The sequence below is a fragment of the Rhipicephalus microplus genome, chromosome 1 (assembly GCF_043290135.1).
Source record: "Rhipicephalus microplus isolate Deutch F79 chromosome 1, USDA_Rmic, whole genome shotgun sequence".
NCBI lineage: Eukaryota > Metazoa > Arthropoda > Arachnida > Ixodida > Ixodidae > Rhipicephalus > Rhipicephalus microplus.
Genome location: NC_134700.1, coordinates 94,297,236 through 94,313,380, shown reverse-complemented (window position 1 = coordinate 94,313,380; position 16,145 = coordinate 94,297,236). Strand labels below are relative to the sequence as shown.

At 42.8% G+C, this 16,145-nt stretch overlaps 1 protein-coding gene across 2 annotated transcripts in view; it reads left to right on the top strand.

Annotated features, from left to right (window-relative positions):
- The window catches only part of LOC119178488 (uncharacterized), a 95,098-nt gene extending 81,858 nt beyond the window's left edge, over positions 1 to 13,240 (top strand). For both annotated transcript variants that reach the window (XM_037429696.2, XM_075885316.1), the window contains 2 exons: positions 6,904 to 7,061; positions 9,341 to 13,240. In XM_037429696.2, the coding sequence (XP_037285593.2) occupies positions 6,904 to 7,061; positions 9,341 to 9,715 (533 nt within the window). In that variant the 3' untranslated portion in view covers positions 9,716 to 13,240. The remainder of the gene's footprint in view (positions 1 to 6,903; positions 7,062 to 9,340) is intronic.
- The last annotated feature ends 2,905 nt before the right edge of the window (positions 13,241 to 16,145 follow it).

Below are 16,145 nucleotides of genomic sequence, written 5' to 3'. Positions count from 1 at the left end.
ATCAATACTCCGAGTCTTCCTCAAATGCACAGCTTGCATTACCGAGAGGTAACTTTTCATTGCGTCCAGGAAGAAAAAAGTTGAGTTTTGGTATTCTATTTGTAAGGCGTGGGACTTTAGGAAGCAAAAATCTGAAAAAAAAAAGCTCAAGTTACATTTGAGTAAACGTGGTAAGCACTTAATTTGTCTCTTGTATGTATAGCATCTTTTTGTTTGGCTTGAATTTCTTTCACAAATAACCGCTCCCAAACAGGAAAATTTCATGCTAATCGAACAAATCATTTCCCAACTGCAAGATGGAAACATTTCCTGCTGGAAATATAACTTCCAAAGTGAACTGGGAAGCCTCAAGCTGGAAATGGCTTTCCAGTCGGGAATCATTTCCATTTCCAGCCTGGAATACATTTTGGCGACGGGAATCTTCAATAAATGTGCATCAGGTGTCTAGGTGGTCATCCAGCCTTTTTCCTCGTGTTGTTGACTCAGCACCCATGCAAGCTGTCCCACCGGTATTGTATTTTCTGCAATTCATTCCTACTTTTCTACACTTTCGTCCCTGTTCTACACTTTCGTGCCTGTTCGGTCAAGAGGCCTACAGATGTGCGCGTCTCCCTGAACTGCCTTCTCTGCGCACCCTTTGGCAAGCATGAACGCGGCTATTCCTCTGCCTTCATTTCTTCAGTGTCCCGGTGTACCATCTATTCCATGGAGGCAGTGGCGTCCTGTGTTACAGGTTTACATCGACACTGCTGCCAGGGACGCTATGTCAGAGCACAAGAAGGTGCTGAACCCCTTAGGCGTGAAGAGACTCAACACGTATACCTGCATGCCGCCGAAGATGAGCAGCAGCCGGGAGCCGACTTGCGAACTAAGGAGACGATGCTGAGTGTGTTTGCCGCAGCTCTTGTGCTGCTTCATGAAATATATGATTCGCAACCGGATGCGGTGTGTCTGCGCACCCACTTCAAAGCCCTGTGTCAGGGACCGGACCAGTCAGCAGTCGAATTCATTCAGAAAGTATGCTGAGTAGCCAAGCTTCCTGAATTCGGCGTGGCAAGCGATATCCTCGCTTTCGACCAGGTCGTCTCTGGCATCGCGTCGCTACACCTACAAAGAATTTTTTAAAGATGGGCAAAGACTTCTCTGTACAAAATGCGCTCGACGTAGCGAGGGAGGTGGAGCGCGGGACTTCTTTTTCGTTCCCCTCCTCACCCTCCACTGCTGCCGACACCTTCTCTCCATTTTCGCCGCCGGCTCGCGCTGGTGCCTGTTACCGCTGCGGCTCAATGCGACATTCGGCTAACTTTGCCGCTTTCCCAGCCAGGAGCCGGACGTGTTCGCGGTGGGGACCTCGTGGACATTTCCCGTGGGTCTGCCGCACTACTACAGAGTCGACCGGTCATCAAGGCACATCAATGGTGATCAATACAGTTACTGTCTTGCAAGTGCACGAAAGGGTCACTACTATTGCACTTCATCTTCCCGTACGAATCAGTGGATCCACCTTCAACATGCTCATCGACACTGGGGCAGCTGTGTCTATACTCAGCGTCCAAGAATATAAATGGAACATTTTGCATATCAAGTTGCTACCTTCGCAACTCGTTCTACAGAATTGCTCAGAGCAAGCCATAAATAATGATGCCTATTTCAAGGCAACAGTCTCGCACAATGGCAACTGCACCACGATTCCTTTTTACGTCTTAAATTGTCCGCCTCGCTCCTGGGATTAGATGCCATCCGAGCTCTGAAAATAATCGTCAGGGGTGAGACCCTCACTTGTTCTCTCGTCCACTCGTCGGCGGTTCCGGCAAATGCACCACCGGAGTATCACCCCCTGTTTTCGTCGGACATCGGCACCGTCCAAAATTATGTTCACCATGTCAAGCGTCGACCTGGTGTACAGCCAGTGGCGGCAAAATTGCGTCGTCTTCCCTTCTTGCAGAGGCAACAAGTTGCCGACGAGCTGCAACAACTAGAGTCGACTGACATCATTGAGAGGGTGGATGCTTCGGACTGGGTGTCTTCCTTGATCGTCGTCCGCAAGGACAATTCTATCCTACTGTGCATCGATCTCCGTGAGCCGAACAAGGCTAATGTGGTGCACGGCTTCCCTCTACCTCACATCGAGGAATTCTTACAACAGTTAACATGTGGTAAAATTTGTTCTAAGCTTGATCTTGCATCTGCATATCACCAGGTAGAGTTAGCGGAGGAGAGTCGTGATCGTACTACTTTTGTAACACATCAAGGGCTTTACAGATTTCACAGAGTGTGCTTTGAGCTGGCATCTGCGCCAGCTATTTTCTAAAAAATGATGAGCGATGCACTGAAGGGGTGCCCAGGAGTTGTCTGTTACTTAGACGACATTAAGGGTCATTAAGGGTAACTAACTGGATTCCCAGAGAAGGCAAGCGGGTTAGGGAGAGACAGAAGGTTAGGTGGGCAGATGAGATTAAAAAGTTTGTGAGTATAAATTGGCAGCAGCAAGCACAGGACCGAGTGAACTGGCAAAACATGGGAGAGGCCTTTGTCCTGCAGTGAACGTTGTCAGGCTGACGATGACGATGATATACGACATTTTAGTTTGGGGCCGTAATTGGAAAGGGCATTATGTACATTCGAAAGGTGACTTGTTTAAAATAGATTCCTGTGGCATGAAGCTAATGACAAGTGTGTATTTGCTGCTACTGAAATTGCATTCTTAGGTCATAACATAAGTGCTCGCGGTATTTGCTGCTACTGAAATTGCATTCTTAGGTCATAACATAAGTGCTCGCGGGTTATCACCGGTTAGTCTAAGGTCACTGCCATTCCTGATACCCCTGTTCCTACTGATGTTAAAGCACTTCAATCCTTCTTGAGGTTTGTTGGATATTATGAAAAGTTTATACCGCATTATGCTGATGTTGTTGAGCCTCTGCACCGCATGCTCTGGCAAGGTCAGAGTTTTAAATGGTTCGCTGAGGCCAATGCCAGTTTCAACCAGGTTAAAAAATACTGGCTGAACCCTTGGTCATAAATATTTTTGATAATAATCTTTCGGTGGTGGTTACCACCAATGCATCCAATGTCAGCATCGGAGCAGTTTCTCAACAACAGAGAGGAGATCAGCTGCTAACTATTGCTTTTGCATGTAGAACATTGTCCCTGGCGGAACTCCTGTATTCAGCAGGGGAGAGTGAAGCTTTTGCTTGTTTGTTTGCGGTAGAACAATGGCATGTGTATCTTTGGGGTCGGCATTTTACATTACGGACTGACCACCAGGCTTTAACTACTTTGCTGTCAGCTGGCACAGTGCGGCGATGCCTTTTGCGAATTTCTCGATGGTGCGCCCGACTGTTTCATTATAACTTTTCTGTACAATATTGCAAAGGTGTCGATAATGTCGTAGCGGACGCATTATCGGCTGCCAGTCCAGCTTCTGCCAGCACAGGCGCCGAAGTTGCTGCATGCTTAAATAAGGACTAGTTACAGGCAGCTACTGCTAAAGATAGTACCTTCCAGCAGCTTATTCAATACATTGCTGAGGGTTGTCTGCCAAAGAAGCATTTGACTTCAGTACTTGTAGCTTACTTTGAGGTGAAAGACGAACTGGCGTATGACAATGGGCTGATTTTCCGCGAGGAACCTGTTACAGTTGCACCCCTACAATTAGTTTCTTTTTCTAAGAAACTGTGGAAGTTAGGCATGGACATTATAGGTCCTCTTTCAAATGTTCCCTCAGATTGTTGCTTTTCAGTCACTTTGATTGACTATTACTCCAAATGCCTGAAGTTTCTTTCGTTCGAGATGTTACGTCTGATGCAGTCGTTACCTTCTTGACTTCAGTTTTCTGCCGTGAATGTTTTCCGGCACGCTTAGTAACAGACAGCAGCCCCCAGTTTAAGTCTCGTCAGTTTGAAACTTTTCATTCCGATTGAGGTATTCAACACCTGTGTTCTTCCAACAACTATCGTCAAGCCAATGGGCAGGTTGAGCAGTTCAACAGGGTCCTGAAAGAGTACACTCAACCAGCCCAATGAGAACAACGTCCTCTAAAGAAGGCAATTACAGAGTTCTTGCATACTTACCATTTTTCTGCTCAGGCAACTACGAGATCGTCTTCCGCGATGTTGCTTCATAAGCATCAATCTCGCACAGTGGTTGACATAACTGATCTGCCATTGCCTTCTATTTTGCAGTCATTTTCGGACAATACCATAAGGATGCTAGTTTTTCATTAGCAGAAATACATGAAGAATTATGTGGATCAGAAGCGAGGAGCCACACCGTCAGTCATTCAGGTTGGCCAAAGTGTCATACGCGTTCTAGGGTCCGTTTACCGTTACGTTGGCAGAGGGATCCCAGGCATTTAAATTCTGTAATGAATTGGTTTTGAATGCTTCTAAAATTGTAATTGTCCATTCCGAAGGGAACCACCTTCACGCTTGCACCCTTCAATACCTTTGCACAACCAAACGCAATACTCTGCCTCGTTTCCAAGATTGGTTTCTATCCCTGTTCCTGCAGCATCACCATCTTTCCCGGGGAAAAATGGTATTCAGGCACCTGTTGCAAGTTCGGCTGAGATGCCCAGCCACCAGGAAATTTTACCGTGCATTGAGCACGCTTCAGAGTCCTCGGACTCTTCTCAGGCTTCGTCTAAATACTTGACTGATGAGCCCAGTCTCCATGCCAGTATCCTTCCTAACACTAATGGACATGTTTCCGAACCTTCAGGTTGCCATGTTTCGCGCCAGGGTTCACCGTCCCCAGCTGCAACTGAGGGATGCTTAAGCGAGTCGTGGGACTCCAGTTATTCCTGTACGCTCTCGGCTGTGCCTGAGCAGCACGTAAGCGAGCCAGTAGGCTCATACTCAGATAACGAACTTACTGCTCCGTAAGGGAGCACTTCAGAGAGTAATGAGCTTTGGAGTTCCAAACGTTTGCATAAGAAACCGTTTAAGTTTAAAGACTTGTGTTCGAATTCCTTTATCTTACCCGTATGTTGTAATCTGTACCATACGAGTGCATTGTTGTGTGTATGCTGTACATTTACATTTATTTATTTAAAGGTCTACCACTTGGTGCCTGGTATGCTGTGATTTCTTGTTGTAAGATGGTTTAAGTGTTTTCAGCCATGGTGCACAGTGTACATAGCTATGTTTTTTTTCTCCTTCTCATGCCGCTTCTCCTGTCTTCAATTGGTTACTTTACGACAAAATGAGGGGGGATGTTAAGGTTGTACAAGTTTTATGTGTCATAGCACTCTGCTCAAAATTGTATAAAGTTATACAAGTTACTTATGTACCACTAATATTTCTAATAATATTTCAAAATGAGGATAATAGTCTCTATTATTCGCTATATAAGGATCTTAGAGCCACATGTCCTTTTCTTTCTAGGGGAGGATGATGTGGTGTTTCGGTTTCAATTTCATGTGAAGTATTTCTGCCCTTGGGGGCACTACCCTATGTATATATGCACGGCATTGTATATAATAAAACAGTTCCTGCTTGGCTAACAGCTGCTGTGCACTTCCCGTCGACCGGTGCCTCCATGCAGCACATCCACCGTACGATACTACAGTTTTCCCCATGCAAACCCTCCTTGAGTATCTTCCACATTGCTTGTCGAGACGATAGATGAGAGAAAGGAGTTACTGGGAGCGTCTAATTTCTGTAAATGGGCTCTTGACAGATTTTGAAAGTTTTTGGTGTGGAGGATTCGTGACGCAGTAAACTACTTTAATGGAGTCATTCAATGACTACTTGGCAAAGGGTTGCTGGGAACTTTAAAGAGGCCCTACAACACAAAATGCTGGCTATGGGTATCCGTGGCTCCAGCAAATGCGAGAGCCAGACATTATAGCACAGCCCGTTACGCGTGAATGACAAGCATGCTAGCTGATTCTTGTTTGAGTTTGAGAAGCTTTATATTTGAGCTCAATTCGATGTGCGATGTGACCACCCTTACAGTGCATGCGCATCTTCTTTTCCCTCTCCTCTCCTATGCTTCTCCCTCTCACATCGCAACGCCGGCGCAAGCGTCTGCTAGAGAGTTTCTTGACTGAAAAAAACTGATTGCTAGCTCTGCACAACCGTTCGCTCCCCATCCCTTATATATAGGCATTCCATCATGACATCCAAGGTAGGGCCGGTGGGAGATTTTTCCTGTGCATTCTTGAAGAATAAAAACTCGCAACATGCCCATTAACTAAAAGACGACTGGAGGTCTCTGTGCCTAATCAGAGTTGTATTTTTCTCATCGCCCATTAGCAGCAATTGGCATGTTATAGTAGGAAACACCGGTGAATGCACCGATCCAGGTTTCTCTCTCGCGCAACGCCACGGTGAGCGCCAGCATCAACGCCACAGCCAGTGTAAGCGTTACCATCCACAGCTTTGCATCTATAGACACGTGGTTCCTTTTAGTGGGAGGTAATATAATTTTTTCTCAGCAATTGTAAGAACTATGCATATTAAAAGGTACAAACGTCCGTCCTTGCTATATATAAGATTAAGTTTATCTGAGCATTCATGTTGGAATCCGTGATGAATTTTATGAGGTTTATCACCAACACAAGAACACAGGCGTGTGTCTGCGCCAGAGAGTTGACCATCGATCTGTAGAGTAATCATATATGGGTCTCTATGAAAAAGTTCAAAGTAGTTTCACCTGGTACAGTGAAGCTGTCAAACGGCACTGCTTATTGCTCTCCCATTGTAAAGGGCAACCCTAAATCTCTATTTGTTATAAGCACACCACGTTAACAAGCAATTTAATTCGTGGCTTAAGTCAATAATATGAAAGTGGCATCGTTGGCACGTGAAATGAGATCAAGGGCTATCCTTCATGCTTTCATCAGATCTAGATGTGCATGACATAACACAAATTGATTGCATTATATTTATTGTGCAGACTACCTCCTCAGAAATGGCAAGAAAACACGTGGCGCAAGGCGCTCGCGCCGTGGTTCAGTCTACTCTGACTGTGTGAGCGAGACCGAATGCTCAGACCCCACTGCTGCTGAAGCCCTCTCTACCAAGCTGCCTATGAGGATGGCAACAGTGAAAACTGTACGTATTGTGTATGTGTGTAATATTAATGCTTTAGTGCAGTGGAAGCAAGCGATATCAGCTGTGCACAATTTGTAATTTTCCATCAGTGTCAAACATATCGCGTTTTGTTCTCAGGCGTTTTCTTAAAGGGCACAGATTTAAATTGCATGGAAGCTTCAAACCGCTGCAGTAGCTCGTGCACTGACAAGTATGGCTTTCTGCTGCAAATCAGAGTCATTTCGAAGTCGGATCGGTACCATGGGGGTTCCATGTGATATGTTGCTACGTATATGCAAAAATGCTTATGTGCTACGATTTAGCTGCATGTTAAACATCCCGAAGAGATGAGATTTACCCCAAATACCCTGCTCTCGTCCGATGAATAATTTGGCTAAGCACTTCGCAGTGGGTGGGAAAGCATTAGGATAGGATTTTGCGGTGACTGGTTGTTTTTTTTATTTTCTGCCTTGCTGTTTACATTCATTCATTCATTGATTCATTTGGACTTTATTCAAAATTATTTTAAATTGGCAAGGAACCACACACTTTAATGCGATTGGATGCCTGGTATGACCCTGCATGTTTTTTTTTGTTTTTTTTTGCAGAGTACCAGCTTGTTTCTGTGCTTAAATACTCAAGTGCAACGCAGGGAGGGGGTAGTGGTTGAAATCCTATTCGATTCTGGGCTTGGTTTCTCTTATTTAATTTTGCATGACTATCGCTTACGCAATGCCGCTCAACAAAGGAACAGGCGTATAAAAGTTGCACTGTAAACAATCGTCGTCGTTTTGCATGCACATCCTCATTGCATGCACAATTTAGTAACGGTATTTCCGCAACCTGCTTCAAGCAGTTAGCCATCTTCCAGATTTGGCGTTAAGAGACGATACGCTAATTAGAGGCAGGTATATAACAGCTGCATCTTACCAGTACTTACCTACAGAGCAGAAACTTGGAAGATTGCGAAGAGGGTGCAACTTAAGTTGAGGACTACGCAGCGAGCAGTGAAAAAAAAAATGATTAGTGTAACTTTAACAGACAGGAAGAGAGTAGTGTGAGTCAGAGAGCAAATTAGAGGTAAGGATATCATAGTTGAAATGAAGAAGAAATGGTCATGGTTGAGGCACGTAGCACATAGGCAGAATAACCGCTGGTCATTAAAGATAACTGACTGGATTCCCAGAAAAGGCAAGCGGGTGAAAGGGCGACAAAGTTAAGTGGGCAGATGAGATTGAAAGTTTGTGGGTATAAACAGGCAGAAGCAAGCACAGGACCTAGTTGACTGGCAAAACATGGGAGAGGCCATTGTTCTACAGTGGGCGTAGTCAGGCTGATGATGATAATAATGCTGAGCAAATGCTGCTCTTAAGATTTTTCTCTACGAGAAACGATACTTGCAACACATGCTAGCACAGCGGCTATTTTAATTTCAAAGGCGCACCTTCACAAAATTTGTGGTAGGGTCACTGCACTATTTTAGGTTTCTGTTGGCCTGTCTTTTCATTCGGGCATATGTGTTCCACTTTGTTCATGCTTTTGTATACAGCATATTTGTGTGCATTATATTTCTAATGAAGTATGTGATGTGTGATCCTATCAGGCAGTGGCAGATATTTCGCTTAATGCACGAAGAAGATATGGCAAAGCGCTGTTCTTTTCTTGCAGAAGTTTTGTGGGAAACATTCTCGTCTTAGTGTGTGAGTGTTTTTAACATTTTGTGATAATATTTCATTGTAATTAAAAAAATGAAAGGTGATTCAACTCATTAAAAATGAGTTAGCTACAGTTCAAATGTCATCAGCCTAGACATTGTTTGCTAATCAACTGATTTCTAATCAGCTGGAAGCTGCAGAAGGCAGGTGCTCCAAAAGGATTGCTGCATCCTTTTCTTTAAACTGTGCTGCAATTCCCTCACATGAGCTGCTTTATGATGCTCCTGGCAGACAGTGAAAAATTTTGTGTAAATAATGCTTTCCAGTGATTGGCTTTCTTGGAAATGAAGTTGCCTTGCGATTTTATTTGCAGTAAAGGAGTATTAAGGTGAAGCAATAACTTTAGTTGGTAAAAACCCTAAAAAGGCACCAATTTTCTCAAGTACATAAAGGCTGTATGTGCACCTCTTGAAGTGTGAAGTATAACACCTAGGCACTTATTATAGCCAAGCTCTAGGCTTATTTTAAGCAACACTAGTAAAGTAAATTAGCGGTTGCCAGTCAACTATCCAGGGTTGTGATCTTTTTTTAGTCTTTCTGTATTTGTCGCATTACTAGAGGTTGATCAAGCCCATTGTTTTGAAGGAAGAAGACATTACATGCAACATGGCTCAAATGGAGGACAGCAAGCTCGCTATTTTACCGACAATGCCAGAAGAATTCCTGGCATCGCCGCAAGGTTATAGTGCATCGACAGAAGAAGTGAGTGAAGTCTACATCGACGGGAGAGTGGGTGGGGGCTACAGCGATGATTTGGGCATGGATGTTGCTGGTGAATATGACCACATAAACATTACCCGCAATGGCGATGAGGAAATTATCATCTGCACGTGCTCGAGAGACGACCCACAGGCTCCACGGTGCCTTTGGTGCTTTCTTCTAGAGCTCAGCGACCCTCCCATTAACCCGGTTTTCAGGTTTGATGTTAAAACGCTTCCAGGAACTCTTTTAATTATCTAGTCACAAACGTCTATCTGCACTGCACCTGGAGTCCCAGAGCACCGTGAGTGGGAAAAAAAGATATCTAACCTAAAAGATACACATGTAGCATTGCCACATGATGGTCTGTGCTGTGTACCTGCTGTCTTTCAGATGACCATGTATCTAGTGCTGTTCATTTACATATTCCTGTTAATTCATCAGTTTGAAGCACTCGATTACTTGTGGTGGCATGCTGTATGTATTATGATGCTTGATTCTCGCGTGCATTGCTGGCGCTTATTTGTTAGTTAATAAAGAGCCATTAGGTGCACATTACCAAAAAGGGACAGTGTCATTTGCTATCTTGAAATCGGGAATTTTCAGCCAAAGAAAACTTTCTTCTCATAACAAGTGTCACGATCGAATCACTTCAATATAAGCCTGCTGCTGTTGAAGTACAAATCCTGCATTTTAAGCTCAACTGGATTATTTGATTACACACATTTTTACCCTAAAGTAGCTTCGGGCAAGCTGGGTGTTTAACGTATGGGTTAATTCATAGTCCATACATAAAAGCCAAAACAAGGCAAAGGTACCGCGATTTAACTAGTTTATAGTCATAGCACATACTATGGCCTAATTACAAACAGGTTGAACACAGTTCTATCGATTCATCGCCTGCATGAAAAAAGGATTTATCGGTGGATTGAATAAGTCTACCGAGGGTTGGCAAGTAATTCGCTGTATGGTTTATTTCATCCGCTTCTGTGCTATCCAAGTTGTTATCCAGTTGGCCTCCATGTTTTTAGTTGTGCATTTGAACTAAACCAAAGCATCTGAACTAATGTGATAGGTAACCTTGGTTCTGTTAAATGTGTGATTATAAAAAACAAGATGCGTTTCGTTGTTCAGTGAGTTACCTGGTGTGTAGGCACGTTGTTTATTTCATTGTTCAGAGGAGAAATTAATTTTGTCTATGAGCATTTTAGAGTTCTGCAGTCTTGTCTTTTGTCCTACACATGTAGCTCCTAAAGCTATGTGTGCTGTGCTTGTGTTTATTTGAAGTCCATGTCCTGTGTTTCTCGATTTGATATTCATCTAAAAGGCTCTGTGATTCACCTATTCACATTTGTGCCCCACTAGGTCTACTTTCACAACTCGCGGTACCTTGTATACTGTGTCTTCACACAATGTGCGCTGTGATGAAGAAGAAAGGCATTAGCATTTATCCACTTGGCTTTCTTTTATGTTGTTCAAGGCATTTTGTTGCATAATGTAGAAGTTCTCATTATCTGGCTCCTTTAGTGAGTGCATTTATGTACCCTTTTGGTGTGTTTGTTCTTTAACTTCTTCAACTAATAGTTGCGTTATTTTCTTGAGCTAGCATTAACTTCATATTTTTCTGCTGTTCTGACCATCACATAATGGAAACTCATGTATCATATATAGCTTAATTGCTCAATTTTGGTATTTACAAAATATTTTCAACATCCTTATCTATTGTGCTGTGATTAAGCAGATGCCTTTTAAGAAGAAACCTTGTGCAGTTCATAACCATGAAGAATATTGCATAATCATGAAGAATATTGCAGCTCTTCACATGCCATGAGTCAGGTGTTAAATATCATGAAATGTTGTATTTGCTTTTCAATCTTTGCTTTAAAAAATAGAACTTTTGATTGCACAAATCAGCCTACAAAGATTTTATAGAATTATAATGTTCCTTTTTGGTTAATTTTAAAATACTTCTAATATGTAGACTTTCGGTAATGAAATTGTTGCTGGTCCTCTAGCCTGTCAGAAACTTGTGAGCCGTACGACCATATCACGAATATACAAGTTTTATTTATCACGAGTAAATGAACACTTTTTGACAGCTACTGTAAGGTAATCTGGTGCTAATGGCAATAGTAACTTAATGGGCCTGAGCAGTGTGTTTTTAGAGAGTACTTTTTCTCTTAGCATTCAGGTAGATTTCTCATGCAAATTTTGTCCAGTATTATGGAATGGTCCATTTTATTAATAGTATGATCCATTTTCACTGCTCCATCTGCATGAATTCATTGGCACAAGAGCCACATCAGCTTCTAGCTCGTCTTTGATCTGTTCGTAACTGGTTTCATCAGCGCATTGTTGAGTGGCAGCTGTGTTTCTTCGCTATATCAAGTTAGATGGTGAGATAGTTAAAATAACTGCACTATTGGTGGCATCGTATTTTGATTAAACACTACTATTGCAAAAGCTACTATTGCATTATTATTTAAAATTTATCGTTGCAAGACGCTCGCTATATGTCTCAATTACAATATTCAAAGAAGGCTATGCTGAAGGCCCATCGAATTTATTAGGTGATATGCTATTAACACTAGTGCTGTCATGTCTGACTGTAGTGTGTCAAAAGACAGTGTTGAAGTTTAATTTATTTCCACGGGACCTAGGACCTGTTCCAGGATGAGCCATTGTGTAGCAAAATGCAAGCTATTCCACTGCAGATTTCTTGGCATGCATTATGAAACTCTGGTAAAGGTAATCAAGCTTTTAGATGGCTAGTAATTTGGTGGTAGTACCACTTTCTTAAGCATTATTTGAAGAGTTAAATCAATGTTTGCCTTATTCATAAACTTTTTGGGCTTGTATAACAATTAAGCTCTGTCGTACCATTGGCTGTACAATAAAACCATTGATGCTCTTGCTGTAACACTCCCAACATTAAGGAATTTGTATTTTTCCTTAGTGTCTCTTATATGATTCTATGCTGTTAACTCACAGCCCATACATACTGTGAGATACACCATTTCATAATTTTTTATAATGACAGGAAGTGTGATTTTAAGGCCACAAGCTGGTGGTGTATGTTCTTTTTTACCTTCGATAGACATCACATTGCATAACACCAAATCCACAGCGAGGTTACACCACTGGAATGCACAGTAGCTATAACATGTATGCTGTCCACTGCCTAGTGAAATTTTCATGTTTTGAACCTTTGCATCATTTTGTCTTCTAGGTGAGCTGTTTATTCAGTTCCCAATGCTGTATGCACCAGTCATATTTTCCCATTGGATATTGTAGGTTCTGAATAAGGTGCTGTCAGCACAGTCATTATATTTGCAGTCTATTGCAAAAAATATTATTAGCATTGCAGATGCTGCTATTTTGGCCTGTGAGTTTTGCATGGTCTCAAAACTTTGAAGTATGTTGAATAAGTAAATAGCCTATTTCATGTGTTGCCTATTTGTGTGAGAGAACTCTTTTTTATATTGAGCTTTGATGATTCAGAAGTGGTTTTCAAGGTTATCAAAATTTCACTGTTCGGTTTTCATACTGTTGTACCAAACAAAGAATGTAAGCAGCACTATCTTTATACATTGTTTTAATGTGCAAAGACATTTCGTGCAATACCTGCATATTTAACTTGTCTTCTTGTAATAGAATAGAATGAACAAGTGCCTTTAATCAGTATCATGTTCACTATATTTTGTGTGTGGTCACATTATGGCATGTGGATGTACTCGAGTTCCATTCAGTGGTGATATGTAAATAAAGTTATCAGCGTCTGTTTTACATTGAGCTTGCTTAAGTTCATTTGAAGATTGCGATTGGCACCCACATAAAAAATCACTTCATTTCAAGCTGCTTGAAGATAATTATGGAGCGAAGGTTTCGGAGGTGATTATTGTGATTAAAGTTGAGATAGTACTGAGACTGATTGTGATTGTGATACTTACATATTTTTTTTATTCAAAGTGATAGTGCTGAGACCGATTGTGATATAGCAGTGGTTCTTCTTTATAGCTGATATGAGGTTCTGAGTTCCGGGTTACGTTTTGACTTCATAATCACAGCTTCATTAGCTATATTCTCTGGTGTAGAATTTTCTCGTTGGTATTGCCGCCTTGCATCCGCTTCAAGTTGTCTCAACTGCGCGTCAGCTTGGCATTTTTCCCGCTTAGCCTTTGCTTCCTTAGCCCTAGTCTGTGCTGTAGAACTTTGTTGTCGCCGTCGCCGCTTTGCATCCGCTTCCTTCTCTTTTGTCTCCGCGGTAGCTTCCCGTTGACAGCGATGCTGATACTCAGCACGTCGTGCTTTCCTGCGCTTGTCTTCGTCCATATGAGAGAAGAGAATGCGTGGTATGGAACGAGGTTATATATATATAGCGTTGACAGCAGTGCCATCACACCTACAATTAACCACAGCACCCTCTGTTGCTTATAAGTTGAAGGTTACATGCAAAACAATTACCACCAATGCCCTCTGTTGCTTATAAGTTGAAGGTTACATGGTGTTACGGACAGACGGGAGACGCGGACATCATGAGGTCTTAAGGAGCTTCGCCCCTAAGTGTGAGGGGCCTCGGGCCTGACATGAAAAGCCATAACCAGAGCGGATTCCTCCTTTGGGAGCGCTGTTGCGACACGCATGTTTTGGAGGCGGTGCTTGATAAGGTAAGTGATGAAGCTTGATTTACGCTTGGTGTCTGTGCAATCTGCGGCTTCCCTTTTCAGCTGGACATATCGTCTCTCACTGGTCACGTGACCAGTTGCACATTTTTTCTTTTTTTGACGTTAAACAATGAGGCTTGCTGTCAAGAGACATGGTTTTGTTCCTATTAAAAAATGGAGGAGCCCGTAGTGTTTTTGCATGATGTTTTGAAATTGGTGATAAAACTCCGTCATGCATGACTAATGTCGAAGTCGTGACGTACGTCCAGTTTGACTTCTTTGGGTATCAGGCCTGAGAGAGTGGATGGATTGAGAAGGTGTACGCAATTACACCCATCCCCTAACCAACATACTTTCCTTCCTTCAACTGCTGCTGCAGAAGTGGGCGCTCACAAGGCGCGCACCGTGTATAAATAACAGCTTGTACACGTATGCGAGTAGCTGCTGATAGCAGCGGATGCTTTTCGCACCGAATCGTGCTCTCCGTAGGGGTTTAGCTCAACACCGCTGCTCAAGGTATATCGATAAATGGTTATATCTCGGTTCACCTTTGTTCAGGCACTACGGAACTCCCACTTGTTCATAATTGATGGTGTCTATTTTTCTCATCCGTGCCTGCAGTGCGCTTGAAATACAGTGGACTGTTCAAAACTCAGCCAGCGGAAGAGGGTGCTTCTTTCAACAGCATTTCATGATGATGATGATGATGATGCTCCTTAGATCATTGGCACCTACCCACTCTGGGGGATCAACCATGTGTCGGGCGGATCATACTTACTGAATTTATGATTAATATTAAGTAAGAGCTAAAATGATTTTGAGATGATTTTTAATGTAACAATAATTATGAATAATTGTCTTGCCTCACTGCTTGCTTCCTCTCTTTCTCTAGTTCTTTTCTTCTATCGTAGTGCCTAGGCCTTGCATTGGAAATATGCTTGTCGTTCACAGCAGCAAATTCTTGCTTAAAAAATGAGGGGACCTTGAAGCTTCGCCTTTAGGAGTTGAACTTGAAAGTGACAGCCTGTTCGTAGTGCGTACTTCAAACAATTAGAGCACAAAACCTTTTCGAATTTGCTATGCACCCACTATACGTGGGCTTCAGGGATTAGGCGCAGTAGCGTGTGTGCCTTTTGTAGTGGCCCAGGGTACGGGCTTCCAACCATGGAGCCATCATGATGATCACATATTCTGACACCCGTTGGCAATGGACGCTTGACCAAATTTTATTACTGCAATATTTCATGTTGATTTATGAAGCATATATACAAGACGCATGTTTGTGAAGCATAAAAGCTACTTTCACTGCATTTCCAAGCAGAAGTTCTTTTCACTGTCTTCACAAGCAGAAGTGTGGCCACAGAACACCTACCAGTTTAGAGAACGGAAACTGTACCTTCGGGCTGTTGTATCAAAATAACATGCAAATATGTAGCGGCGGCGTACAGTCCTGCAGTATCGCGAAGCGAGATGGCGCTGGTAGTACTATCATCATCTATAAACAGACAAATTTTTTTTGCTGCAGGTGGGGGGGGGGGGGGGGGGGTCAATGCTGCTCGCTTCCTCTGTTTTTGTTTTTTTTTTCGTTGCTAAATCGCGCTTCACGTCTGTAGTTATTGCCAGGTTACCTAGCTCGCCTCAACTGGCAAAAACAACGTCAATCAAGCAAGGTTTGCACCGTTTATTGCAAGTGTCCAAGCTGGTACAATCAATGTATACGGTACGGTCCGAACAATACAAGTCACTAATACATATCGACAGCTTTCAACTCATGTGTGAAGACTCTTGAAAGCTAACAAGCATATGCACATAACTGAGCATCAAGGTCGCTGAATGAATGTCGCTCTCATCGTGTTGCGGGGCTCGAGTTTAATAGCGTGGATTCAGGACAATTGTCCGATTGTGCCGTCAGATGGGGCATTAGCTTTGTAGTGTTGATCTTGAAGTGAAGTGAATGCATGATGTGGAATTGGGAAGGAAGCTTGCACATTGCCAAAAGATAGCTCCCGCAGTGAGAGCAATGCAGT